General features: G+C 53.3%; 7 protein-coding genes across 7 annotated transcripts; 5 read left to right on the top strand and 2 right to left on the bottom strand.

Moving 5' to 3' along the window:
• Positions 1–1,837: 1,837 nt before the first annotated feature.
• CONPUDRAFT_125115 (uncharacterized protein) lies at positions 1,838–8,110 on the top strand. The gene is made up of 7 exons (XM_007771135.1): positions 1,838–2,130; positions 2,274–2,509; positions 2,565–3,322; positions 3,383–4,749; positions 4,803–6,171; positions 6,229–6,312; positions 6,371–8,110. The coding sequence occupies exons 2-7, from the start codon at positions 2,275–2,277 to the stop codon at positions 7,307–7,309; spliced, it is 4,752 nt and encodes a 1,583-aa protein (XP_007769325.1). The 5' UTR covers positions 1,838–2,130; position 2,274; the 3' UTR covers positions 7,310–8,110.
• Positions 8,111–8,868: 758 nt separating this feature from the next.
• Positions 8,869–13,230, top strand: CONPUDRAFT_105356 (TrkH-domain-containing protein). The gene is made up of 16 exons (XM_007771134.1): positions 8,869–8,954; positions 9,152–9,341; positions 9,396–9,430; positions 9,482–9,973; positions 10,025–10,077; positions 10,130–10,890; positions 10,964–11,079; positions 11,137–11,275; positions 11,337–11,344; positions 11,406–11,420; positions 11,482–11,625; positions 11,696–11,892; positions 11,996–12,216; positions 12,274–12,325; positions 12,384–12,439; positions 12,491–13,230. The coding sequence occupies exons 1-16, from the start codon at positions 8,893–8,895 to the stop codon at positions 12,863–12,865; spliced, it is 2,916 nt and encodes a 971-aa protein (XP_007769324.1). The 5' UTR covers positions 8,869–8,892; the 3' UTR covers positions 12,866–13,230.
• A 1,436-nt stretch (positions 13,231–14,666) lies between these two features.
• Positions 14,667–16,217, bottom strand: CONPUDRAFT_137601 (NAD(P)-binding protein). The gene is made up of 5 exons (XM_007771133.1): positions 16,061–16,217; positions 15,953–16,004; positions 15,820–15,894; positions 14,969–15,757; positions 14,667–14,900 (listed from the first exon to the last, which is right to left on the bottom strand). The coding sequence occupies exons 1-5, from the start codon at positions 16,131–16,133 to the stop codon at positions 14,849–14,851; spliced, it is 1,041 nt and encodes a 346-aa protein (XP_007769323.1). The 5' UTR covers positions 16,134–16,217; the 3' UTR covers positions 14,667–14,848.
• A 4,119-nt stretch (positions 16,218–20,336) lies between these two features.
• On the top strand, positions 20,337–22,425 carry CONPUDRAFT_165898 (uncharacterized protein). The gene is made up of 3 exons (XM_007771132.1): positions 20,337–20,628; positions 20,693–21,990; positions 22,047–22,425. Exons 1-3 carry the CDS (start codon positions 20,422–20,424, stop codon positions 22,075–22,077), a joined length of 1,536 nt encoding a protein of 511 aa, XP_007769322.1. The 5' UTR covers positions 20,337–20,421; the 3' UTR covers positions 22,078–22,425.
• A 274-nt stretch (positions 22,426–22,699) lies between these two features.
• Positions 22,700–23,223, top strand: CONPUDRAFT_154394 (uncharacterized protein; the record flags this gene model as incomplete). Its single annotated transcript, XM_007771131.1, has 3 exons — positions 22,700–22,738; positions 22,807–22,899; positions 22,960–23,223. The coding sequence occupies 3 exons, from the start codon at positions 22,700–22,702 to the stop codon at positions 23,221–23,223; spliced, it is 396 nt and encodes a 131-aa protein (XP_007769321.1).
• A 5-nt stretch (positions 23,224–23,228) lies between these two features.
• Positions 23,229–24,851, bottom strand: CONPUDRAFT_137599 (uncharacterized protein). Its single transcript, XM_007771130.1, has 5 exons — positions 24,845–24,851; positions 24,604–24,786; positions 24,444–24,547; positions 24,243–24,384; positions 23,229–24,187 (listed from the first exon to the last, which is right to left on the bottom strand). Exons 2-5 carry the CDS (start codon positions 24,710–24,712, stop codon positions 23,424–23,426), a joined length of 1,119 nt encoding a protein of 372 aa, XP_007769320.1. The 5' UTR covers positions 24,713–24,786; positions 24,845–24,851; the 3' UTR covers positions 23,229–23,423.
• Positions 24,852–25,649: 798 nt separating this feature from the next.
• CONPUDRAFT_82624 (uncharacterized protein) lies at positions 25,650–26,217 on the top strand. The gene is made up of 2 exons (XM_007771129.1): positions 25,650–25,929; positions 25,991–26,217. Exons 1-2 carry the CDS (start codon positions 25,842–25,844, stop codon positions 26,101–26,103), a joined length of 201 nt encoding a protein of 66 aa, XP_007769319.1. The 5' UTR covers positions 25,650–25,841; the 3' UTR covers positions 26,104–26,217.
• The last annotated feature ends 407 nt before the right edge of the window (positions 26,218–26,624 follow it).

The raw sequence follows: 26,624 nt of genomic DNA, 5'->3' as shown, positions 1-26,624 counted from the left end.
GTTTGACGAAAAGGGGTGTGTGCTCGGTGCCTGCGACTCGCATTTTACCACATACACCTCTCATGTCCTGCTATGAAAGTCTCCCTCCTAGCCTCGTCTGCTATTTCGCTTCATTGGTCAATAGTCTTAGGGCGGCTAGTTCCATAAATTTCCGAAATCCTGACTTTAGTTTCTATTGACGCTCGACCGAACCTCTCCGGAAGGCTGGCATAACACGGCTGAAAGCTAACAGCCATGACAGCTGTGGCGCATGTGTTCAGTCAATACATACCAGCACTGGAATATTAGTCAAGATGGCCATAGGCGTCCGCGCTTTCGGTGCCCACCCAGCCATGATATCAGACGCTACAAAGGCTGACATGGCTGAGAGGGGCGCTCTGGTGTCAATTGATTTCGGGGCGTCCTCTCAATGGAATAAATCTCGAGCTTGTGAGACCTATGTTCTGATTCTGGTATGTATGCGATGTCCCTGTATGCTACACCTCTCACGTTCTTATCGTTCTAACCACCCGAGGACTTGCGGACTAGGCGGAGGATGTCGATGACAGTGCATGCACATGCATTATATTTGAGCGCGTGGTCCCATTATCGGGGTGGGAGTGAGTGGGGTCCCTCGGGCATTGGAATTTGTGGTATTGCGGGCGTACCACAAAACATCTGAAACGCGGTTCGGTAATGTGTGGTGAGCTATCGTGCATGCTGCGATGTGATGGTGTCGGGGTTGCTGCAGGCATTACTGTAACATGATTAGGGCCGTATAATATCGGCATTGGCAGTTAACTGAGTTCTAAATCATATGCGTCTAGCAAGCAGCCGTGGGGAGGACAAGCGATCAGCCTAAAGGGCCTGATGAGAACCCGCATTTTCCCTCTTGCTCTCGCTAAGATGAGATGTGCGATAACCGAGCGAACCCCTGAAGATGTGCTTATCGATGCGGTCTGGGACCCCTGAACGAAAGTCGTCATTGTGCACTTAGCGAAGCCAGCAGGAGATCTAAAGTGCACTGACATTCACAAAATACTTGGCAAGTAGGTCCTCGAGACACTAGGCCTAGGTAGCCTGGCACTCCCATGCTTGCGACGTCGTGTGCCCCGCAGTGAGATGAATAAACTGGCCCAGTGTTACATAAATCAGATTTGCTTATTGGAAGTTTGATCTCGGGCTCGGTTACGGAATAACCAGAGCTTACCTTGGGGATTACGATGGCTTTTACACGCACAAACTAGTTCGTAAAGTTCGTGAGCTTACTTGTGCATATATGCTGTGCCGTGAGCCAGGACGACCGGATCATGACCAGACTTACAGATGCAGAGGACCCCGACGATGGCAGGAGGCGACGGCACACGTTAAGATAGTCCCGCACGTTGCGTTCACGTTGAAACAATGTTACTTTACGTTACTTAGCGCTCAAAAATCTGTGTGAGCGATTTCAACAAACGTTCTGCATGATTCGAGCAAAGCCCTAGTGTTAGTCGAGGGACGATGACATCAACAATGAAAGCGGCCAGCAGCTGACATTTGCGAGCGTGGTCAAGGAGGGATCCAGCAACTGCACTGGGACTAGACTGGGAGGCGTCGAGGCCAGCATAGTTGATGATTCCCGTCTATGACACCGCCAATATCCCTGCCCATCGGGTGGCCACCGTATTTTGGACGATGCCGCATGTTCGACTAAGGTCGTTCACTGCCTACAAATTGTCGTGAGTCAGGAGTGGCTGAATTGTTTTACGGACCCGCCGGGATGCATGCGGCTGGGTCGGCAGGGGTGACTAGGGTCCAGGGGATGGATTTTGTGAGCAAGGTCGCACGGGGCAGTTGCACTTGTCCTTTCCCTCAGCCGTAGGCTACAGGACATCCCATCCTCATCGTCCCTTGCCCCGTTCGCTACATCGCGGCGGGCCTCCCTATAGACTCGTTCACAAAGAACAGTTTCATTTTTCTCGCCTGCTGGCAGGTCTTGTAACGACCACCACTCGCGGAAGAGAAAAAAATACACCAACCCCTTCATATCCTTACGCACGCCTCGACAAGACCCAGCGTCTCTCTCGAGCGTCAACAAGGACAACACTTCCCTGCACGAACCCAAGAAAACAGCAGTTTGGAACCTTTATACTCTGTGCATAGCAATTCGTGCGTCACGAGCCATCCTTCTTTCCTTCCCCTCAAATCGGCTGACCCTTGCCTCGCGTTTCTCGTCCTCTCATCCACCTCGTGCATACGATTCTGTGCCTGTTCGTCTACATCGGACCCCCGATCGCGTTTTATTCTCGCAGAATGAGCAAATCTTCAACTGCCACAGGAAAGATCCAGACGCAGCTCTCCTCACAGTCAGCTTGGTCCAAGGGCCCTCCATCAGCAAATTCCCCTCGCTCCCAATCACCCGTCTCGGTCAATGTCGCCTCCCCGGTAACTCCATCCCATGCACGCCGCCCAAGCGCCCTCAGCCAGAGCGTCAACGTCAAGGATGGCGTAAGCGTTGCTAGGAGTAATGCTGGCTCTGTTAGGGCAGGTAAGCTCTTTTGTCAGTCTTTCACCGTGGCACTGACAAATGTGCTCAATGGCAGGCAACAACGTCTCCTTTGGCTCCATAGACGACCGCTCTGCTGCTATCTCGACTTCTCCCGCTGCTGCCCCTTCACCTATATCTACCGCTACCAAAAATGAGAGCACGATCAAGTCGTTTGGGACCGTTGCCGCGACTCCTACCTCCGCGTCCCATCTCAATGGCAAATCCTCTGTAGCCACTGCAACGTCATCAGGGCTCTCCAAAAGCACTTCCAGTTCCTCAACTAGACCTCCTTTTTCTGCTACCTCCGCCTCGACATCAAACTCGAGCGTTGCTTCTTCCGTTGCTACCTCAATCTCCTCTACCTCTACCGCCTCCCCGCTGAAGCTGAACAAAAAGGACATCACGAAGCTCTTCCAGGGGGGCGGATCGCCCGCACCATCCTCTGCCGAACCTGCCCCTGCCCCTTCACCATCCACGCGACCCGCCCCCCTTCCAACACATTCGCCAGCACACGGCCATGCCCCATTGCCAGGTCAACAGCAGGGCGGTCCACCTTCACAGTTTAGCCAATCCTACCAGCCCTTTGTACCTGGTCGACAGCAGCCGAGTGGTATGGGCAGCCCACGGTCGCCTGCCTTCCCTCGTCCAGGTCCAAATGGAACAGGTCCTCCAAATCAACGTCCTGGTCCTCCTCCAGGCCCAGGCGGTGCCCCGTCAAGCCCGCGCATGTCGCATGTGCACCCCCACGGTCAACCTCCGGGAATGCCGCCTCAGCAGATGCAGCCCATGCAGTGGGGTGCGCCTTATGGCTATGTGAGTTGCCATCAGGACTCCGTGAAGATCTTAATGTACTGATACATTCGTATTTCATAGTACCCCGGCATGGAGCAATATCAATGGTATCCGGGCATGCCGCCGGTGATGCACTCTCCGCTCGGTCCCCATGGCACTCCCCACCCTCCGCCCTCCGGTCTTCCTCCTTCCTCGCATGGCGCACCCATGGCAATGTCACCGCGAAATCAGCCTCCTCCTCTTCCTGGTACTCCAACCACCGCTCCCGCCGTACCCCATCCTGCCAACAGCCCTCATCCCCTTCCCGGTTCGCCAGCTCAAGCCGCGCCCATCATCCATACACATGGTGGACACACCAACAATTCGAGTGTATCGCTCTCTTCGCCGCCACCAACGCCCTCGCAAGGCCAAGGCCGTCCCCTCAACACAAACGCAAGCGCGTTCGTACCCGGAGGCGCACCGACCGTCGGACGGAGCGCCAAGGTCGCCATCAAGAGTCCAGACGGGCGCGAGATTGATGTTGACAAGTTCAAGAAGGCATCTCCGAACCCGCCCACGATACCCATCCCGCCCGCCTCGCCAGGGCTCACGCATAGCCGCACGCAGCGTGCAAGCGTACGGATTGAGAGCGAGAGCGACAAGTTGAAGCGGCTGGAGGAGGAAACGGCGAAGAAGGATAAGGAAAATAAGGAGAGGGAGGAACAGGAGCGGAAGGAGATTGAGGCGAAGCGTAAGGCAGAGGAGGAGGAGCGAAAGAAGAAGGAAGAAAAGGAGCGGGCGAAGAAGGAGGCAGAAGAGGTTGAGCGGAAAAAGAGGGAAGAGGAAGAGCGGTTGAAAAAGGAGGCAGAAGAGGTGGCGAAGAAAAAGAAGGAAGAGGACGAGCGAGCGAAGAAGCAGGCCGAAGAAACGGTGCGTAGGAAGGAAGAGGAGCGTCTGCGGAAGGAGGAAGAAGAGAAGGAGAAGGCACGTCTCGCCGCCGAGGAAGCGGAGAAGGAGCGCATCAAGAAGGAGGAAGAAGAGAAGGAGCGTATGCGAAGGGAGAAGGAGGAGGAGGAGAGCAGGCTGGCTAAGCTCGAGGAGGAGGATAAACGTCTTGAGGAAGAAGAAGGCGAGGACGTTATTCCCCCGTCTCCCGAGACCGCCACCAAGGAACGCGAAGAGGGCGAAATTGATGAAACCTCTCTCATCGATGGTGATATCAAGGGCAAGAAGGAGGCTCTTCACATCGATACGGCTAACAGCATGCCTCCCCCTGCCGACATCCCCCGGAGACGGCCTGGTCCTCTCGACCTTAACTTCAGGAAAGACTCAAAGGACCTTCCGAACCCTCCCATGTCTGCCCTCGCTACCGCGCGCGTCATTGCAAATCTCAATGATGTTGAATACCCTGAGGGCATCAAGAGCCCGAAGGTTGAGCTCAACGCGAACGCGCCGGCAGGCAAGTTCAGGTAAGACGATCTGAGATTTTGGATATACCTTGAAATTGATAATTCCTGGGCAGATATGACCGCGACTTTTTGCTACAGTTCATGAAGGTCTGCACCGAGAAGCCGGAACACCTCCCTCCTCTTGAAGTACTCGGTCTTGAACCCGCTGACCAGCAGTTCCACACCATGTCTCGTGGTGGCTCAGGCCGCGGCAGTCGTCACGGTTCTGGTGCATTGACCCCCTCCGGCTCGCGTCCCAATTCTGTTGGTCTCGGTATCGGCTTTGCCAAGCCTGGTTCCGCAGGTCCCTTCGCTGGGATGGGCAACTTCTCTACTCCTAGTAGCAAGCTCACCAGCGAGGAGCGTTTCCAACAATCGCGCTCCGCGTCCGTAGGCACTGGCCCAGGTCTTCAGTTCGGTGCTCGTGCACAGATGACCCGCACCAACAGCCAAGGTGGTCCAGGCCACCCTAGTAATCGTACGCGCAGCAAGCGCGGCGAGAAACGTGGCGACCAGAACCGGCCCCCCAACGCCCAGCAGGGCGGCAGCGCATTTGGTACCTCTCACGGAGGCGCGTTCGCCAACATGGAGCCTGTCGCGCCCCTCGAGGCTTCCGCGAATCGCTGGGTCGCGGCAAGCGCTGGGCCAGGCTCTCGCAAGGCTCCTGTCGTTGACACGGACTCGCCCGAGGTTGTTGATCGTAAGGTCAAGGGTCTGCTGAACAAGCTCACGATGGAGAAATTCGACTCGATCTCGGACCAGATCATCGCTTGGGCAAACAAGAGCGAGAAGGAGAAGGACGGCCGGACGCTCATCCAGGTCATTCGTCTCGTCTTCGAGAAGGCAACCGACGAGGCAGCATGGAGCAGTATGTATGCTCGTCTCTGCCGTAAGATGATGGAGCAGATCAGCCAGGACGTGCAGGACGATGGCATCAAGAACTCGGAGGGCAAGCCGATCGCTGGTGGCCAGCTATTCCGCAAATACCTCCTTAATCGTTGTCAGGAAGACTTCGAACGCGGTTGGGCAGCGCGAGAGACGACCGCCGCCGCCGCGCGCTCCAAGGCGACAACTGACGAGGCTATCAAGGCCGCGAACGAGAAGAAGGGCACGACGGACGAGTCGGAGCTGTACTCGGAAGAGTACTACGCCGCTCAGAAGGCGAAGCGCCAGGGTCTCGGTCTCATCAAGTTCATCGGCGAGCTGTTCAAGCTGCAGATGCTGACAGAGCGGATCATGCACGAGTGCGTGAAGAAGCTGCTTGGCAACGTTGAGAACCCCGAGGAGGAGGAGATCGAGAGCTTGTGCCAGCTGCTCACGACGGTCGGCCAAATCTTGGACACGCCCAAGGCGAAGGCACACATGGATGTGTATTTCCAGCGTATGAAGGAGCTTGCGGCGAAGAACGGGCAAGTGAGCTCGCGCATGCAGTTCATGATTCAGGTAAGTAATTTGTTCCGAGGGGTTTCTTTATTGGCTTGCTAATTTTTCCTTGTTTAGGACGTCATCGAACTGCGCGATCGCAAATGGATCAATCGCAAGGCTGTCGCTGCTCCAACTACGCTCGCTGCTGTTCACGAAGCTGTATGTTTATATCGTTGGCTTAATAATAATGAGACAGTCCCTCATTTTTTCCCTTCAGGCTGCGAAGGAGAAGGCTGTGGCGGAGAAGGAGGCCATGCAACGCACGATTAGCATGTCTCGGGGCGGATCACGCCGCGGAAACGACCGCAACCCCGAACAGCCCGATGGCTGGTCAGTTGCTGGCAGCGGCGGCCCTCCTCGTCCACCTCCCAAGGTCGGCGACCTTTCGCAGTTCGGCAAGATCTCGAAGCAGCAGCCTATCCAGACTTTCGGCCCAAGTAGCGTCTTCAATAAGAAGGATGCTGCCAAGCGGGAGTCAATCTCGCGGACCAGCTCGTCCTCGAACATGTTCCAGATGCTTAGCCAGAACCCGGAGGCTGCCGAGGCTGCTGCCAAGGCGTCGAGCAGGCCCCCTTCGCGCAAGCCGTCTGTGGACTTCGGTACCAACGGTGCTCCCGAGGTACCTGCTCAACGCAGAAAGCTGCAGCTCCTGCCGCGGACGAAGCCGGCGGAGGAGGGCACCCCTGCAGTGTCGGAGGACGAGCCTGACACGTTGGCCAAGGATGGGTCAGGGTCTATGACCGAAGCGGAAGCCGAGAAGAAGATCGACCAGGATGTGCAGGAGCTGTTTGCGGTCCGGAATCTTGAGGAGGCAGACGTGTACTTTACGAATCTGCCCAAGGAGCACCAGTTCCGGCTCGTCAAGCGCCTCGTGGACAAATCGCTCGAGAGCAAGGAAGCAGACGTCAAGCTCGTTGTTGACTTCTTTTCGCAGGCAGCGTCTAAGGGTCAGTGCGACGCCGCGACGTTCGAGGAAGGCTTCCTGCCTGCCGCGGAACTGCTCGATGACACGGCAATGGACGCACCCAAGGCGGTCGACTACATGGCGATGCTCGTGCGGGGCGCGCAGCTCGACAAGGACGAGGAGAAGCTGAAACGGATCACAGAGAAGTCCGAGTTCAACAGCGAGAAGCTCCTACGGCTCGTCGCCGCATAAACGCGCACGAGCTGTGCTCGCGCTTAACTGTTGTCAATTCCATCCCTCCACTTTGTTTCTTACACTTTCATCGGACGGACGATCATTGCCTTCGCGCGTTTTCTCCCTTGTCTTCAGCAGCACTGCATACATCGATTGTTATATTTTCCGCATCGTCATCCCCTCATTGTCTTCCATCATCGATCATCGACCACGGACGCTTCCACCATTCAGACGACATCGAGTATCTCGATCTCTCATGGCCGTATGCGCATCTAGGCCTTCCCTGTGTCTTCACTTTGTACTCGATTTTTATCCATCCCATTATCATCTGTGACACTGGCCTCCCGACCCATACATGTTTGACCGCACTCTCATTGTCATTTCCCTTTGTCCATGTCTCCGCCACCGTACATACATGCGTACACTCGTGCGTCAGACACGCACCCTGTCTGTTTATTATTCACGGTCTTCCCTTGTCAAACTCTCGATGTTCTGCTCTGCACTCCCACTATATATGTATATATGCGCATTGCATGGCACACGCATCCAGTACCCCATCCCACTCTGCCGGCCCTTCGCTTTAGCCTTAGGTTTTGTTTCGTCGCCTTCCCGCTAGCCATTAATTCCCTTCGCCTTTCTTTGTCGCTGTCGTTCCGACGACCTTTGCGACGAGTCGGTTTGCATTTTTGTAGTTGTCCTCGTTTTGATCTCTCTTGTCTTTGTCTCGGTTTTCTATTTCTCTCTCTCTTCAGTATAGCATAGCTTAACCACCTGTCGACGTACGCTAGGTACAGGCAATACACCCCCCATGGTTTTCTCTCTCTCCTCAATGTGTCTTTGGATGATTCTTATTCGAACATGTGGCCTCTTTGGGCAATTAACTAGATACCGTTTGGTTGGGTGTGATGAGACAAATCCGGTCGGGGCTGAACAAGGTTAAGGCTTGTTCCGTAGGTACGGTAATGAACCCAAGCCCGACTTAACCTTGCTTGTTTACGGAACGCTGCTTTCGAAAGAATGTGGTGGTGAAGATTGGCAGAGATTAGCGGATTAGGGCGTATCGGGTTAACGCTACTCAATCGACCCGGAAGTCGTTTGAATGGTGTTTAGATGATCACTCGGTACGTTGCAACCGCTCTCCAAGGAATCGCTACACATCTTTGGATGACCCGAGACTCATCCTCGTTGGACAGAATAAATATTCAGTTGTGCTTCTGATGGACCAAGAATGGAGCGATCGTGGTTGGTTGCCAGTGCCGTTGACTAAGGGATGGTGCTGTGATTGTTGAACCGGCGGGCCGTCTAGTTTGGGCTGACGGGTTCCAGACGCGCTGCGCCTGTCTCCCTCGTCATCATATCCGATCCACACACCCCTTGCGTGCCCGTACTCCTTGTTTTAGCTCCCTATTTGCCTTCTGGTATACGTCTCGAAACACGAGCATGCTGGTTGCTGCAATTAATAGTACAACTAATCCCTATTCGACTACCTATTACACCATCTTCTGACAGCGAAACCCCTACACCCCCGACACCTTCTCCAGCACTATTACCCTTCCTAACCACTTCGTCGTTCAATGCGAAACACCTTATCCGAAAGTGTGATGCCCTTGTGGAGGAATATCAAGAAAGAGCTCAACTTCTTTCGGATCCATGTTTTATTCTTGTACGTCCCGCCCACCCTGCCGCCCCCTGCACTGCGCGATTTTCGCTAACGCTCGTTTCTCCTCTCTGGTTGGCTCGGTTGGACTCGCCATGTCACTCGCAATCTGCGTTGCCCTCGACCCATCACGGCGTGTTGCCTCGTTTTGGTGCTGTCGTGCCTGCCTCGGTTAACCCATGTTCGGCGCGGGGTCTCTTCAGCACCTTCACTCCTCTAATCTTCTCCGTCATATTCTACCTCGCAAATGGAGAGTACAAGATCGCCTACATTGATGCCCTCTTCCAATGTGTTACCTCTATGACCGTTTGTGGCTTGACCACGATCAACCTCAGCTCCTGTACGCCGTTCCAGCAGGCCCTTCTGTTCATGCAGATGTGTATCGGTAGTCCAGTAAGCACTAAAGCTTCTAACCCTTTGTTTTCCTCTAAATTCGTTATCCCTCAGATCGTCATCTCTTGGGTAACGGTCTGTCTTCGAAGGTGCGTACCCTAATCTATCTCATGCATATACACAATTGAACGTACACACAGGCATTACTTCGCAAAGAAGTTTGACTACATTATCGAAGCGGAGGCAGCTCGCCGAGCAGCAATAGCGATGGAACGCCGCATGACCCGCGAGGCAACCCACGAGGCTGCCTCTATGGCACCTACCGCGGCTACTGCAGCAGAATCGGGCACCCTATCTCGCTGGTCGTCCAGACTCACGGGGCTCCTCCGCAAGGGTTCGCGCGATCCCGGCGAAAGTCGTGCCGATAGCCCCGACGAGGAAGGGGGCAAGAAAGTACGGACGGACATGATCCGCAGGACGGACGAAGCTCCCAAGCTCATCAACCCAAGCGGGTGGATTACGGAGGGCAGCCGAAGATTCAGCGATACACTTCGTTATACGAACGAACCGATGAGCTCTTCATCAGAAGGGAAGACGAGTCAAGACTCTGAGGAACCACGTGAGGAGAAGGGAGAAAAACATGCTGAAGTCGAAAAACCTGCACAAGAGGAGGATTTGCAGAGTGTACAGTCGTGAGTCTGAGATTTATATTGACGATGTCTTTGTTGAATTACATGCTTTAGTCGCGAGCGCAGGATATCAGACCCAGGCGCTGGCTTGTCGGACTCGGAACACGGTGAGTCTTAAATCTATTGTCAAGCAGGGAATCTCAGCTGAACTCTTTTTAGCGCCTCGACGCATGTCGGTAACATCCAATACAGGTGCTCGCCACCGCAATCACCCCAGTGTCACTTCCATCGGCATCCCACGAACATCCACCATCGAGTTCGCACCAGCAGCAACCCGGCCTCCTCCTGCTCCTCTACCTACAATCCAGAGCAATCGTGTCTTCGAAGGTGGACAAGGGGCCTCTATTCCCTTTGAGAAGCACACAACTCGTGAATCCTACGCCCGTCCTCGTGGACGACGCATGTCCGTGGCCAACCAGGGTGTTCCTATGGGTGGGCGCAACGCGACGATGCAGACCTACCGTTCCGGGCGTGCACGGAGGCCCTCTGTCTCTGTTACACGCACGCAATCAATGCACCCAACCGGCGTTGAGCCACCAGACTACTACGGGCCTACGCGAGCAAAGGACAGTGGGTTTGGAGGGTTCCCTTTGCCGCACATAATATTGGGCAATCTCATCAACAGGCTATTTCCCAAGTTACGTTCACGCTTTAGCCGGACTATGACCATCCCGATGTCGCGTACCTACACTGGCACGGGCATGGGTGCGCGGACAGCAACTATGACTGGAGCAGGGATGCCACGCACGGGCACAGTTCATACGACGCGGACGGGGGGCACGAAGGAGGTCGCATACATCTCGTTTGACGCAATTGTGGGGAGGAACTCGACGTTTCACTGGCTCACGAATGAGCAACTTGAGGAGCTGGGAGGGGTGGAATATCGCGCTCTGAACGCACTGCTGTGGATCGTCGCTGTGGTACGCATCTTCTTGCTTCCTCCACAATTGTATCATTGGGATTGGGGCTCACGGTGGTATATTGCCCATACAGTACCATCTCGGCGTCCAGCTTATCAGTTTCATAGTCATCGCTCCATATGTGTCGCAGTCGCGGTATGCGAGCGTGTTTGTGCCGCCCAATTTGTTTCGAAAAATCGCCCCATCCTGGTAGGTTTCTGAGTTTGATCAAGCTTTACGTCGTTTATCAAGTACATAAACGCGTAGGTTCTCAGTATTCCAAGTTGTATCGGCGTATACCAACTCGGGCTACTCACTGGTCGACCAGTCCATGATTCCCTTTCAGACAGCATACCCCATGATATTCTTCATAATCTTTTGTATCTTGGCTGGAAATACCGCCTTTGTGAGTTCCTCAAATATCGAGTCGAATCGCTTCCCAACTGATTTGGACCATTTCTATCTAGCCTGTATTGTAAGTCTAGAAACAATCTTTGGAGTTATCCTTTTTAACACATCACACGTACTTTGCCCAGTCTGAGATTTTTCATGTGAGGATAATTACCACCCTTGATTACTGTACACGCAGCTAACAGTGATTTGATTGTGTAGTTGGGTGATGGCGAAACTCACACCGAGATCCAGCCGGATTCGAGAAACGTTGCACTTCCTCCTGGACCACCCGCGGCGATGTTTCATCTACCTTTTCCCGTCGCACCAGACGTGGTTCCTGTTTAGCTTGCTCGTGTTCCTCAAGTACGTTATACCCTCGACATCCTCCTTCGCCTTTTCATTAATATGTCGCTAAATTTGCTTATTTGCTAAGCTCGGTGGACTGGTTCTGTTTCATGGTGCTCGACATTGGCAACACGGTGATCGATTCAATCCCGCTCGGAACCCGCTTTGTCGCAGGCCTGCTGCAGGCCGCAGCAGTGCGCATGGCCGGCTTCACAATCATCACGCTCTCGGCAGTTTCGCCAGCAGTTAAGGTCATGTACGTGTTGATGATGTACGTCAGTGTGTGTAAGTAATATTTTATTAAATTATCTACCCCATCCCAAATATCCTCGTCCCTCTCTTCTACCTGCGTTGATGAGATGGGCTGACCGTGCTATTACCTGATCAGACCCGATTGCGATGAGTGTACGCTCGACAAACGTGTACGAGAGCCAGTCGCTCGGAGTATGGAGAGAGGAAGACGACTACTCGGAGGAGGAAGACCAATTCGCGCCGACGGGTTCGCGTATGCAGGTCTGGGGTCGGTATCTCGCGCTACACGCGCGTAGGCAGCTGGCGTTCGACATGTGGTGGCTTGGCCTGGCGCTTGTCCTGGTTTGCATAATCGAGGTTGGCCATTGCCTTGGTCTTGATTCCATTGCAGAGTTTGTTGACGTTTGTCTGTAGCGCGGTAATATCAACGACGTCAACGCTTCCTGGTTCGACATCTTTCCTATCGGTGCGTAATTATACTCCACTCGTGTGGCTATTCCTTATTTATTTTGTTTTCTATACAGTTTTTGAGCTGGTCTCGGCGTACGGCACTGTCGGCCTCAGTCTTGGAATCCCCACTGTAAGCATGCACTCTTCTAGCCCTCTGAATTTGTGATAAATCTCTGGTTAGGAAAACTATTCTCTGTCTGGTGCATTTCACCCACTCTCAAAACTCATCGTCTGTATCGTCATGCTCCGCGGGAGACATCGCGGCCTACCCGTCGCAATCGATCGCGCGGTTATGCTCCCATCCGAGTTTAAGCGGGTTGACGCCGAAGTGGCTCAAGCCGAAGACGACGACGCCGCAGCCGCAAGCCTGCGCGAACGAGCTTTGGACATTGATTTGAATGGCTCGCGAACGAACCTTCCGAACGGAAACGGCAACGGAACTGCAGCGCAGCCGGCTGGCGAGGACTCGGGTGAGTTGCGCCGGCGTGCGGTGCAGATGGAAAACGCGGAAGACCGGGCACTTCGGCATGCCCATGTTGATGTTGTCCCGGAGTGAAGGGATGACTTGTCGTGTCTTCCACAAACCCGTTGGTAATCTGATTGACGGAGTTTGCTCTCCAATTACGAGCTGCATGCAGTGCGATTTAGTACTGATCATAGACATTTTTCTTGCTGTGTTGTTCCGATGGTGGATCCCTCTCGCATTGTTTTACGCTCACGATAATCACGGCTCCAAAACCATCCCTACTTAGATCTATAGATGTGCGTCACGATATACATTTATACCATATAGGCTATTGTTTAGTGTTACCTCTCATCCCTATTCCCCCGCCTTTTCGAGTTGTTTATCTGTTTGTTTTGTTTGCTTGCTTTCATCGTGTTAGCACAGATGTTTTGTTACCACATTTAATCCGTTTTACCCTCTACCAAGTGCTCTACTACCACTAAGACTGGAGCTCAGCAAGTTAAGGCATCAATGTCTGCCAGTGAACGAGACGCGACCGCCTCCTGCAAGTTTAAATCTTCTTGAAAATAAGGCAATGCATGATCATCTTAGTACTGGCCCTGATCACGACGTTGCAATTGATAGCTGACGCGGTGAAGTAAATTTGACTGTGATTTACGTTCAACTTGACTTTCGACCCAAAACGTACTTGACTTTGAGCTTGCTCTGAGTCAACCATGAACTTTAGACTGGATGCAAGACGATACACGCCTCCGTTTATAATGTGTTGGGACCCATTTGTCGATTTGGCTGCTTCTTAACTTTTTCCTCCATTTTTACGTGCCCCGGCAGGCATTCCTCTTGCTCTCCGTAATGGCCAGACGCTCCCATCCCGTCCTCGAGCATCCTGAGAGTAAGTCGCCACTACTGCTTCGGTTAGCTATCCTTCTTCTTACTTCCCAGCCTCCATAGATTGGGGAACCGGTACAGGTACATCCATTGGTCGATGCCGCTGTCCTCCATGCAGCGACGCCGCTGCCAAAAGGTGACGCACCCTTAGCGGTGCATGCGCCCACGAGAAGACGTGGAAGCACAAAAACCTGGCCAGCCCACCAGCGTCCTTCATCTAATATCCAGGCGCAGAGCTGGCGGCTCTTTTTTGCTGGGGATCCGAGTTCTGGTGAGCCAGGACCTAGCGGCTCTCACCCGTCTGCTCAGTCTGCTGGACGACCATGGTGCGAAGGATCGCACGCTCCCACAGGCCCGTGTACCGCAGCCTGAGGGATATCGTACTAGTGTGCTCCTGACTGGCCCGCTGGACAAGGTCGAGGATCGCCCTGCGACCGAAGAGACTCTTCAGGGATACCGTAGCCCACTCAGCCTGGTTCTCAAGATAAAGTTGCAAGTGATCGTCCGCATGCTATCCCGAGCCTAAAGCCTATGTCGTCCTAGGGTTATCGCAGTCCGCTCTAATACGAACCGCTGGACGGGCCCTTCAAGAACCTCATGCCCTCGGATTATCGTCCGCCAGCGACCTCAAAAATCGATTCCGGAGCTTGCGCCATCCCAGGCCCATTGTAGTTTGCTCCGGGCCAGTCTGTTGGACGAAAATCGTAGTCTACCACAGCCAACGCAGCCCCAAGGGCAGAAGCAGAATTATCGCAGTCCGCTCACACTCGGCGCATGAGATTGTCGCCGAGAGGATACGCCTCCGAGCCATGCAAAGCCCAACGGCGGGGTGTATCATAACAGACCATACCCTACTTGCTTTGCGGGGTCGAAAAGGGAATGACGCGGGGCACAAGTACGACCGCGCGTACGATCTATGAAGTGACGCGCCAAACGCTGGTGCAAATCTGTGCATATCCATGTGTAGTCGTGTCCCGGAACGGGTTCCTGATCTACATGTCATCTCAGGGCAACGATCTGTCGAAACTTGGTCTTGGCACGAAAGGGAAGTCTGAAGAATTGATGATAAACCCTAGCGAAAATTATTAATTTAGGATCAAGGAGCGTCGGTGTTAACAGTGTTTGTATAGTACGATACAACTAGAGGACATAATAGAAGGGAGAAGAAAATCAGGCAGCTACCGATCACCGACGCCGCTGCTGGACGTAGCTGGAAATGAGGGGTCGAATAACTTGCCTAAGAAATCATCATTTTCATGATTTGAGCATCACTGAATGCTATGATGGAAGAATGATTTCACTCACGAAAGCCCCGTTCGTCTCCAGGCGAACCATGCTGCAAGGAAAGTGAGCGCGAAGGTGGCCTTCCTGCCAATAAGCGCCTTGCGGACATCCTTGGCAATGTTGATAAAGTAGAAGACGGTGCCGACGGTCTTAAACCACCCAACACGCTTGTTGATGAGGCCGTAGATGCCAAGGGTGAAGAACTCCTGCGACACGCGGAACGTGAGCCCATTGTCGGGGAGCACGTACGCGGCGCCAGTCGTATTGAGGTTCGGATCAGTCGCGGCGTTGACGATGGCGCCGACGATGCGTGCCATGGGTGTGAGGGGGATGCCAGCGAACATGAGACGCTCGCGCGGGGAGATCATCGCCGTTTCGGCGAAGAACGGGTGAATGCACGCGACACGGACGCCCTGCGCCTTGAGCGGGAGCGAGAGGGAGCGCATCGCGCCAAGGATGGAGTGTTTTGACGCGGCGTATTGCACCGAACCGGGGAGCGCGACCCACGACGCCATCGAGCCCATGAAGACTATCGACTTGAGGTCGCCTTCTTTCTTCTCGGTGGTGATCATGTAGTGCTGCGCCAGGTGGGCGGTGTAGAGGGCACCTTTGAGGTTGACGTCGAGGGTGAAGAGGTTCGGCTGGACGGGCTTGCCATCCTCGAACTTGACTAGTCCAAAACGACCGGACTCGCCGATACCAGCGTTAGGAATGACAATGTCGACAGAGCCGTAGGTGGACTGAGCGACTTCGAAGAGGCGGCACTGGTCGTCCCAGTTGGTCACGTTGACCTTGACCGCGGTAGCCTGGCTATAAGTCGAGGTTATTTGAGTTCCCGAACAGGGATTGGGCAGTTAAAAGAACGAACTGACCCGCCAGCAGCTTTGATATCCTCTGCAGTCTTTTCGGCCCCGGTGACGTCAAGGTCTCCGATAACCACTTTGGCACTGGTAATGAACAATTGAGTCAGCCAATGCATCCTTAGGTCGACTATGAAAGACGTACCCAAGCTGGGCGAACTTGATGGCTACCTCACGTCCGATACCGTTACCAGCACCTAGGTGACTGTATGAAAGGAAGGAACAGAGTGGGAAAGGAAAGGTGGAAACATACCGGTTATGATGAGGACCTTACCGGCAGCACGGCCAGCATGGAGGTAGAGGTCGTCGTCCTGGAGCGTCGTCATTTTGAAGAAGAAGAAGAAAGGTGGAAGAAGGAGAGGACGGGTGTAAGTAAGGAGGAAAGCGGGGAGAGAGTAGTGCTAGTGAGGGGTAACTGGATGGCGAGGGCGAGGGCGTCCAGGTTTGAATTTGAGGGATTCCGATCGCTCACTCGGCCTCTTTACCGGCATGTTACACTTATGATCAGGCACGTCACTTACCCCTGTCACCTCAAGTGCCTTGTCCAGGCACAGCTACCTCTACCTCCTGCGTCCACCTACCTCCACCTCAAATGACATTCTACTTCTCTAGATTTTGTCCTGCATCCAATCGTTCTATCCGCAGAGCACGATACACCACAAGCATACCTAGGGTTGATACCACCCCATGGGAATCACGCAGTACTCCAAAGCAACAATCTCATCCTGTTCACATGCATTGCCATCATCAACATTATTAATCAATCATCCGCGCCGACGGGCTAATAATATCATCTACCATGTTTCATCCCGTTTCAACGGTTTCATGTCAACCATCTCGCCCGAAGTTTGCGCCGAGCGTCTCGGGCCGCCCGGAGCTAACGTCTCATCACCGCCCAGGGCCTGTGATTCTCAATGTTATCATTGTCCATAACCTGAGCTAATAGTTACGACTGGCAACATGGGCTTGCACATTGCAAACGTTCATGAAGCTTCAGATGTATCTGGTTCAGCTACATCCTCGTCATTGCTGCCCGCGGCGTTCTGGTCATCAAAGCGGTATCTCAATCACCTCGTCTGCCTTGGGAAAGCTCCCGGCGAGCAGGCTACCTGAGCTGCTGGGTACACTGGTGCCACCAGCGGATCTGTAGAATGACCACAGCTGAAGTTCAAGGAAAGTTACAGGCTTTCTGAAGATTCAAACCATCATCTCGCTTCGCTTCCTTACTCTCCTCTGAAGGACTTTGCTCTAGCACTTCTTTTGGGCCTTGATAACCAGTGCAACAGCCTTTCCGTGGCCTTGAGAACACTGTATCGTACAGCAATACACAAACCTCCCCGGCTTCTGCTTACCTTTTTCCAGAGGCTCTTCATTATTCATTCCATGAACTCCCGTCTCTGATATCTGTGAACTTCGAGGACAATGTCTATGCAGTGGTTACTGGCAAGACACGTTTGGTGATTTCAGCTGTTCTCCTTGCATCTTTAATTGGGACATACACATCCAGAGTTTCTCTCGATCGCATGTAATATTAGCTCTTGCAGTGCCTCTGGACTTTCTGGAAGGCATGCTGTTGTGCACCTACCCCAGGGCGATGATCGGGATGAAGCCACGCGATCGAGGCCCCGCCGGCAGGCTCATTGCGCCGGGGGAAACCAAGACGTAATAGATGCGACACACGACCCTACTCGAATTTCGACGCTCTGAAACACCATCGCGCTTGCTAGGTTTGTAGGGCCGACGACTGGGAGGGCACGCGAGCCGGTGCTCTCACTGTGTTCTACAATGTTCAATCACGTCCCCTCCCAAGTTTTGCTGTAGAGCTCATGTTGCTATAAGGCTCTCGACCGATGTCTTGCTTCTGTATTCACTTGTATTTCTTCGAGGCGATCATGGCCAACGACGCGACCGACGGAAATAACAAGCACTTAGGCCAGTCCAGTCAGTCTTCGCCACCGAAGCCACTGAAGCCGCCTGGTCTGCATCACTGCCAATGGTGCAGACAGGACTTCCCCACTCTCGAGTCAAAAAACGCGCACGAACCGAAGTGCCTTCACAAGCCCCAGGCTTAGGTTGTCCCCAGCCCCGCCTTTAGCTCAAAACCATGCATAGTAAGCCACGTTCGTCGACCGTTTACAAGTTCGTTACGCTAACAGCATACCAACAGACGTAATACCCTCCTGCATTCACGGAGATGAGTAGACATCTAGGCTGTGCTCGAACTCATCTCGTGGTCATGCTTTAGAAGCAACGGACACAAGATTATTTCTTGCTTGATTTCCTTGACGAGGTGATGAACTTCCGTGGGACGTCCGCATGCTCTCGTCGAAGGTGATCACGCGTTTCTTTAACAACTTTTCTACTTACTACTAGTACTCGTCACTCTATTACTTCACTGTACGTATCGTATAATACAACCCGTACTTTTGGCTAAGGCCACTACTTTAAAGTTTTGATCCGGTTTTCATCATAATGTCACAGTTTCTGAACACAGGAAGAAGGATTAGAGTCGGACACACTGCTATACAGGGCGCTTCGTTTCATTAATATCGAGCTTCAGCGAAGTCTAAAGGCGAGACTATTTCCGCACATTACAACTTCAAGCTTCACGCGCACGCTTTGCCTTAGTCAGTCACGATGATCGTGATTAAAATCCGGCATTCCAGAACCTCGTATTTTTTCTAGATCTATCAACTCACCGAAAGACTAACAGACTAGGGCTCAATCAAACACTCGTTGAGTCAGAGGACACTTCGTAATTGACATGCTGAACAATCGTTCGAGAGTCGTACTGTACATAGGCATACTTTGTATGTCAAGTATGGGTCCAGGTGGATCCGAGAGGAGATGGTTTAGGGCAGGTGAAACACTCGTTTGGGTAACAGGCACAACTGCCTGTGCTTCTTGCTCTGCACCTTCTTCCACGCGACCGTGCACCCTGTCAAAACCTTCTGATAATCTTCGTCTCTCTCTCCCTTGCATGGATTAATTGCCAATCGCAGCTGTCAGATGGCTATGGCTATGTCATAAGACGCATTAATCTCTATCCTACAGCCTCTTGCTCTTACGTGGCTTCTTCGAGGGTGCTATGCAATGGCAAAGAGTCTTGCTCGATTCGAAGGACCAAGCTACTGAGATTGGCTGAACAGCAAAGGGCGCCTGGAACACATCAATCTAGTTGCTCAGGCTTAAAGTTACGTAGCGGCTGAATTGAACCATCTCATTGCTTCTAGCTTGAGATGGGCCAGTACACTCTTAGGTCGCAGCACGCAGGAGCTGTCTACGAGCATAGTGTCTGCAGCTATGCGTAGAATCCCATGGAGTGTTCAAGTTTCATCTGGGTCGTTGCGCAGGCTGAACCTCACCCCTGCATCATCCTGCCTCAAGCTGCGACTTCGCCACGAGACTGGCCCTGATTCGTCTTCCACACGATTTCATGTGAGACACCGGTGCACTAGACATTCGCGAAGCGAGTACCTCCCCCGGGCACAGATGCGCTTTATGCATCACGGAGCTTGCAAAATGTACCACGAACGGGACGAACGTCACTCAGCCAAATTCAGGCTGTTCGTACTGCCCGCTACTATGCATTGATCTGCAGCGCGCGAAGTCTTTGCAAAGGGCAAGGAAGGCGCGCCTGTATTTCTACAGCGCTTTCTGATATCCAGCTAGCAAAGGCAGAATCGATACCTTGACGAGTATATGCTGTATCGCCGGTCGAGTTATATTGACCCGGTGGTCGAGCTCTTCATTCACTTAAACCCACCTTGCCTCGCGGCTCTCGCAGTCATGGCCCAGGGCACTTCTCACGACGAGAATAACAAGGTTGTCGGTCGACCCAGCCAGGCTTCATCGCAGAACCCAATGTACCACTGTCGCTGGTGCAAGAAGGGCTTCCATTCCGAAGGGTCCAAGCAAACTCATGAGCAGAACTGTGATCTCAAGCCTCGCACAACTTAGACTATCTGTGGCTCAAGACATACCCCGCGCCATCAATGCCGTGAGTCACGGTGATCAGCCGCTCACGAGATCGTCGCGCTGATCATGCTCAAGTTCGTTTTAATGGAAAATCATTCCATCCGTCACTGGGACAAAAGATGTCCTCCCGAACACCCGGCCCTTTACATTATGTGTTTATGCTTTCAGCATCATTGACATCTTCGTAGATCTCGTAATTGGACTTGTCGCATTGTTGATACCCTACTCTGTAGCTTTAGACCATCTTGTGACGTCGGTCACTTACTACGTATGAACGTATATGAACCTGGACAATCAGATTTTTGTTGACTTCCGGAAATGACGTTCCTTAGTCTGAACGAAGATCGCCGCCTGATGTTGAGGATCATAGAGCGACAGGTAGAAGCGCTCCTCTACACGTGAGCTCCATCATGCTATGAGTGCAGTATGAGTTGTCCGAGTTGCCCGACACGAAGCTGGTGTTCATTATAGCCTGTGCAGTGGCTGTGGCCAACGCGCTGTCCTCATCCGATTGACTCGGCCCACTGCCAGCAGCACCCAACGTACTTACCGCAGCCTGCCGTAGTGTATGGCAGTCGACTGATTCGCCAATGGTCACCCTTCCACTGAGATATCAAGTTGGAACCGAACCACATCATGCACCACGCTCTTGAGCTGCCCGAGCTCGTCGACGCCATACTCACTTTCCTCGACCAGACATCTATAGCAGCCCTCGCACGCTCATGTAGGGCGCTGCACGAATCAGCCTCCGATGCGCTCTACTATGAGATATGGAATGTCACTGATCTCTTTGGAGGACTGGATAGTAGCCTGTGGGCCAAGGATGGAGATGAGAACGTATTGGTGAGTACATGCGTGTCATTTGCGCCGTCAAAAGATTTACAGTCATCCGTATCATCACACAAAGTCCCTCGCGCGCCCTTTCCAGCCCGAGGATCACGATGCCCTTCGACGCTTCACGTCTCGAGTCCGTGTTCTGCACGTTGCTATCCCTAGACCAAGATACTCTCGGTTCTCCGGGATGGTGCACCATAGCGTGCTCGACGCAGCCTCGTCCCACTGCAGTACTGCGCTGTTTCCAAGCCTCAAGTGTTTGCATTTCAACTCTGGCGCTCTCCGGGCCAACATTATAGGGTGTTTGCCAGGCATGGCGCTCCGTTACTTCCTCGGTCCAACCCTCTTCGAGGTCGACTTTCAGGGTCAACTTCCAGGTACCGCTATACAGCTTCTCAGCGAGCACTGTCCGGCGCTCCGTTGCCTTAGCCTTCCCTATAGCCTTCCATCTCAAGCAGATGGTACCGAGGCGGAGCTCTCTTTGGCGTTTTCTTCCTTGCAAGCCCTGAACTCCATCTGTGTCGAAGCATACCCCGAGAACCTCCCCGAGTGGCTACCTGCGATAGCACGTTCGCCCTGTCTGCGTACCCTCACTCTCAACCTCGGAGGTGTTCAACACGCCGAACTACAGGGCGTTCCGCGAGTTGTCTTCCCCACTCTGGAAAGCCTTGAGCTCCAAGCGGAAATCTCCTCGGATAGTCACCGCCTACTCCAAACTGGGCCGTGCGACTTCAGCTCGGTGACACGGCTCGACGTGAAGGGTATGCTAGCCAAGCCGGATGACTTTACAAAGCTCGTCGAGGTGGTCTCTCGGACGCTAAATCCTAAGCGCACGACTCGGATCGCGATCACAGACATGTTTGTACCGCTCCGCAGGGGCGCCGGCGACAGACTCAGGACACCGCCGGTCGAAGACATTCGCCCACTCATGACCTTCGGAGGGCTGACGGAGCTCGTTCTTAGCACGCACCTCGTGCCCACCCTAGACGATCAAAAGCTTGAAGAAGTTGCACTTGCCTTCCCTTGCATCCGTATCTTTCACTACTCCTGGAGACCACGCCGGGATGATGATACCCCTTCTATGATTACGCTGAAAGGGTTATCCATGCTGTGTGCGAAATGCAAACAGCTCGAATCCCTCCAATTGCTTGTCGACGCCCGAGTCGATCAGAATCCCCCAGCACACGAGATTCGAACAAAAGCAGTGCCTGCTATACATGCATGGGCCCTTTTTCTAGATTCCTCGAGGATTGACGACGTGGCGTATACGGCAGCATGTCTGAGGATGCTATTTCCGCGGCTTGTTAGGTTGGAAGGGCGGAGCATCGGCGATGGAAATGAAACGCCGTTCTCAGCTATGAAGGATATACTGTACGTTTTCACGTTTTCAAGATGTAGTTCCTTTTCTTTTCTGATTCTGGATCCAGGTTTGGGGGCACGCCGAAGGCTGCTGTTTGATGACGCCAAGGCAGTGTATGCTCGAGGCCTATTACGCGGTGTTGAAAGGGATGGTCTATCAGGCGCTCCGACGCGCTAAACGGTCTAGACCATACTGTGGGTCCATCTCAAAACGCGCACATGGCAATATTGCTTGTTACTACCGTATGTCTGCAAACAGCATTCAGTCCTCCACGGGATGCGCAAAGCAATTGATGCTGGCGGGAGCGTCCAACGTGCACAGCCACTTTATGTTACCTTGTACTCATTCGATTGCGCAGGACAGGCTGGTACCTCACTAAACTTCACTTAAGGCTCAAAGATGAATGAAAAGCATTTGTGAGATTAGCGCGTGGTGCTGATTTTAACCAACAACATGTCCGATTCCGTGAGTCATCCACTTCGGCAAGCCCTAGCCCACTGGCTGCCCTTGTGTAAGCTGAGCGCGGCCAAGGGCAGGCAATCTGCTGCAGGTTTCTTGGTGGCGTCCAATGGTTTGGATCCGTGGGCAGGTTCTGGGTGTATATATATGCCTTACCCCAGTCTACCCCTTCAATATCGGTATCGGTATCAACCTGCTTCCCCGCTCTCGACTTCTCTGGTGTACATAGTTTACTTCCCCCTCATCACAGTCATTACGCGCATGCCCAAGCTCAAATCGTCATGGATTGAAGACCCCGAAGTAAGTTGATCTCTCTTGAGACAATCCCGTATCACAGATACTCACTGGGCATTGTTGATGGCTCGCAGGAGGGTGCCGAATACATTGTCGATAATCTACAAAGCCCCTTACATGGGCTCATATGCCAGTTCCCCACGTTCGAGGAGGGCCAAGCAGTTATTGTAAGTGAAATAAAATTCCTTCATGGCGGCGCAGGATTCTGACAGGCTTCTCCCTACTAGTGGCTCGAGAAACCCTGCAAAGTGTGGAAAATGAAGTTCGGCTCGGAGTCGCAGGACCAGTTCTTCGCGAACATTCACTCCGACTATTTGCGTCTAAATACCCCGGACCTGGTCCTTGGAGCGCCAGAAGAGCGGCTCAGTCAGACGAAGCCGTCGGAGCCACACTCGTCAATATCCAATCCTGAGCATTCGCGGAAGCTGCGTTCTTTCGTTCGCAGGTTCATTCATGCCAGAAGGGATAGAACAGTGGTGGCATCATATTGATGACTGGCACACATATCATAATTGCATAATTAGTAGGATAGATTATACACATGAATGGGTATACTATAGGTTTAGGTTTCGTAGAGTACATGTACAGGTATACTCGCGGATACAAGTCCGCGGCGACAACGGGCCATGGCGCCCACATGTACTATATCATACCTCATGGTGATCAACCTGCATGCATCTGTACCCCCTTCTCAGTCATACCACACATCCTCACCATCCCTCTCGCTTTGACCGGTGCCACCCGTTTGTCTTGGTTCTATACCCACATCCGGCACAAATACCGCCATGAGGGCCAGAATACCCGCACCCAGAATAGCAGTCACGAACACACTCACTTCGCGCGGCTGGCGTGCCCAGCCGTACGCGAGGATGCCCATGAGCGCGAGCACGAAGCCCGCGGACGCCAGGACGATGCACAGGAGGTGGATGCGCGAGAGGAGGTGCTGCGAGGGCGCGCCGCGCAGCCAGAAGGGGCCGACCTGCTCGAGGTGCGGGTCGCGCGAGAAGAGGGGCGGCTCGATGGGCTCGGTGGAGGACGAGCCGCCCGTGGAGGGCCCCCGGCGCAGGTCTGGGCCCGGGTCGCTGTCGCTGCGCGCCATGCCGTTGCCGTTGCCGGTCGTGGTGGGTGTTGGTGGCGAAGCCGCGGTTCCGTTCGCTTTCGTGATTCCAATGGTAGTTTGCGCTGTCTCGTGCGCGTTTTGAAGGATACTACCAGTACGCTTTGTGCTGGGGGTATGCGGGGCATTTCCGTTCTGTGATGCATGGCCATTCTGGGCGGGCAATGTCTTCTCGTATTTCTGCGCCTCGACGTCGCCGCCCTTGAGCTTGAACTTCAAGTCTCCGGTCGGGATCGGCGATTTGACCACCTTGGCGCCTTCAACTTTACGCTCGAACTTGGAAGCTTCTCTGAGCTTGTACCGGATGAGAAGGAAAGCTGCAAGGAAGGACAAGACAGCTGATTATACGGCTACTTTAAGTGCGGGTGCCTCTAAAGAAGTCAAGGAAATTACCTGCATATACATGCATTACAAGCGCCCCAAGCAGCCCAGCATTCGCTGCTTTGAGCAGATTGCTCACTTCACCATTCTCCAGGTCATTCGCTGGGTCTGTGACCACGAGCATTGCAGCCTCCATCGAGGCGAAGAACGTAGTCTACAGCAATCAATATCATAGCCGTTAGATGCAGTCAAGAAATGAAGACAGGGTCGTACGATGACGGATATGAGCTGCAACCGCTCCTGCCATGAGCTAACCAGATTCTCCATGGAATTCTGGTATGCGCGTTTGTCAATCATATCTTGCTGTTTCTGAGTCCCTGCGGATTCAGCGTCAGCCCCTGGGCACACTCCGTATACTGTACAGCAAACGTACGCCGTTTCTGAGGACTGAAGATGCCCATGGCAGGACCGGTAGATGGCGCATCGTAGTCGTAATCAAGAGTCCCGCGACGAGAGGGGTCAGGGCTCATGATCACTCGCATGAGCGCACTCGCGGGCTCGCTGCGAGTCTTATATCTTTGCCGTTGAGCGGTGTCGCTGTCGATGCGCAGCGGTTCTGTATATATGTACGTCAGGGTAAAGCGCTGAGACTAGGTTGGGAAGCGAATGCGTACCTCTCCCGGATGCATACCTGTCCGATGCGGCAGGCGAAGTAGCCATGATCTCCTGCTAGTGAGTCTGATTTACAGTTGTCGCGAAACTGGTTTCAGAGGGATTACTTATATAAAGGCGAGAGCGCTGGATGTCATAGTCAGCGTGCGATGTGGGCGGGTTAAGATGCGCTTGGCTGGCCGATGACTGCAACCGAATTGACAGAACAGCGGGCGAGAAGCCAAACATGGGACCGAAAGAAGTCAGAGGCCGCCTCATACGACGCAGTGTATGGCGTCACAGCAACACCTTTAGATGCTGCCGAGTGGAGAAAAGGAACAGCATCTCTCAGCATCTACAGCTGAGACGGAAGCTTTTGCATCGGGGGCTCCAATCATCAGAGGGCATCATGCGGAGCAGCGGTCCAGTGAGCATCTCGGATCACAGCTTTATGACTGCAGAAGTACTGGCGGGGGATGGTCGCTACTAAGTACCTTGAAGCTGAGGTTAGTGTTCGAATTTTAGACCGCATTTCCTACTTGCGACCATGGCAGAACGATAAGTAGCCTCGTCTAGATGAGAGGTTGCATACATCGTAAGTCGCAGAACGATCGTTGTCCTTTGATCAGATGTGGGAGGACAATGGGCGCCAAGCTTTTCAAAGTTTCGCCGTCATTAGTACTGCCGCCGATCAGACCGAAGCCGGCAGTCTTCCAAATTTGGTAGATTCGGTCTCAGAATTTTAGGCTCGGCCAAGACATTTCCTCTCGTTCCCCTGCCTGTCACCCTCGCCACAGTCCATTCATCCCAATCGACGCTGTTACATTGAACGGTCGAGCATTTACGGACCTTCCGCCTGGTGACTCAGATTGACTCTAGCATGTCCGCAGCTCTTAAGATCGCCTCCATGCCCGCTATCACTGGATATTTGTCTGTTATCTCATCCTCTTCAACCAATGACGACTCAGAAGATGAAGATGAAACAGCCCTATTTTGTAACGTTCCCCGCCATGGTCGTGGATGGTGTCGTTGCGAGGAGTCGATGCGGTTGTGTGGGTTTTCCTGGTGTTGCAATTAGCCTTCCAGACCGTAAAGGATATGACTTTTGGTTAGTTTCCAGCGCTGTATTTTTGACTGATGTTGCGTTCGTCCTTGACTGACGTCTTCAGTGGCTGCACGGTATCGCTTCCGCGCCTTCCAAGCGCTCGCTCGGAAGCGTGAATGGGCTATCCCAGACCCTGCCGGCCCAAGGGCAACGGCTCCGTCGCTCTTCGCTGCCTAGAATGAGTGCGATCTGCTGGGAGGGAACCTCATCTCTGTCATCATGGTGCTGCTGGCGGCCTGTTTGGTGTACATGGACAACCGGCTACCAGACCTTTAAGGTAGTCAAGTTCACGGGTTAGGTACTATTGAGTACAAAATGAATGCACTAGCAAATCTTTCTCAAAATGAAGATAGCTGGTTTTATTCACTGCAATGTACAGCAGCAACAGTTCACGGACCAGTTGGGCGGTGTGTTAATACAACGTCCCGTATCGTCGAGCCCTCGCGAGTGAAATTCCAATGGATGCTGCGGCCCCTCCGAAACTCAAGTGCTCATGCACATGCTCGTAACTTTACAGTAAGTACACGCGACGCGTCGCTCTTGTCACGTATTACGGCCATGGCCGAACCTCTGGTGCACATTCAGCGCTGAAGCGCTGAAATGCTCAACAACGCTAGACAACGCTGCGCGCGCATGCTGTGACTCATGCCGACATTAATGATCGGCTACAGCTATACAGAATAGTTCTTATACCCGCC

Source organism: Coniophora puteana, assembly GCF_000271625.1.
Source record: "Coniophora puteana RWD-64-598 SS2 unplaced genomic scaffold CONPUscaffold_7, whole genome shotgun sequence".
In the NCBI taxonomy this organism is placed as follows: domain Eukaryota; kingdom Fungi; phylum Basidiomycota; class Agaricomycetes; order Boletales; family Coniophoraceae; genus Coniophora; species Coniophora puteana.
Note: the sequence above shows the minus strand (reverse complement) of the source record. Positions and strands in the feature narration are given on the sequence as shown.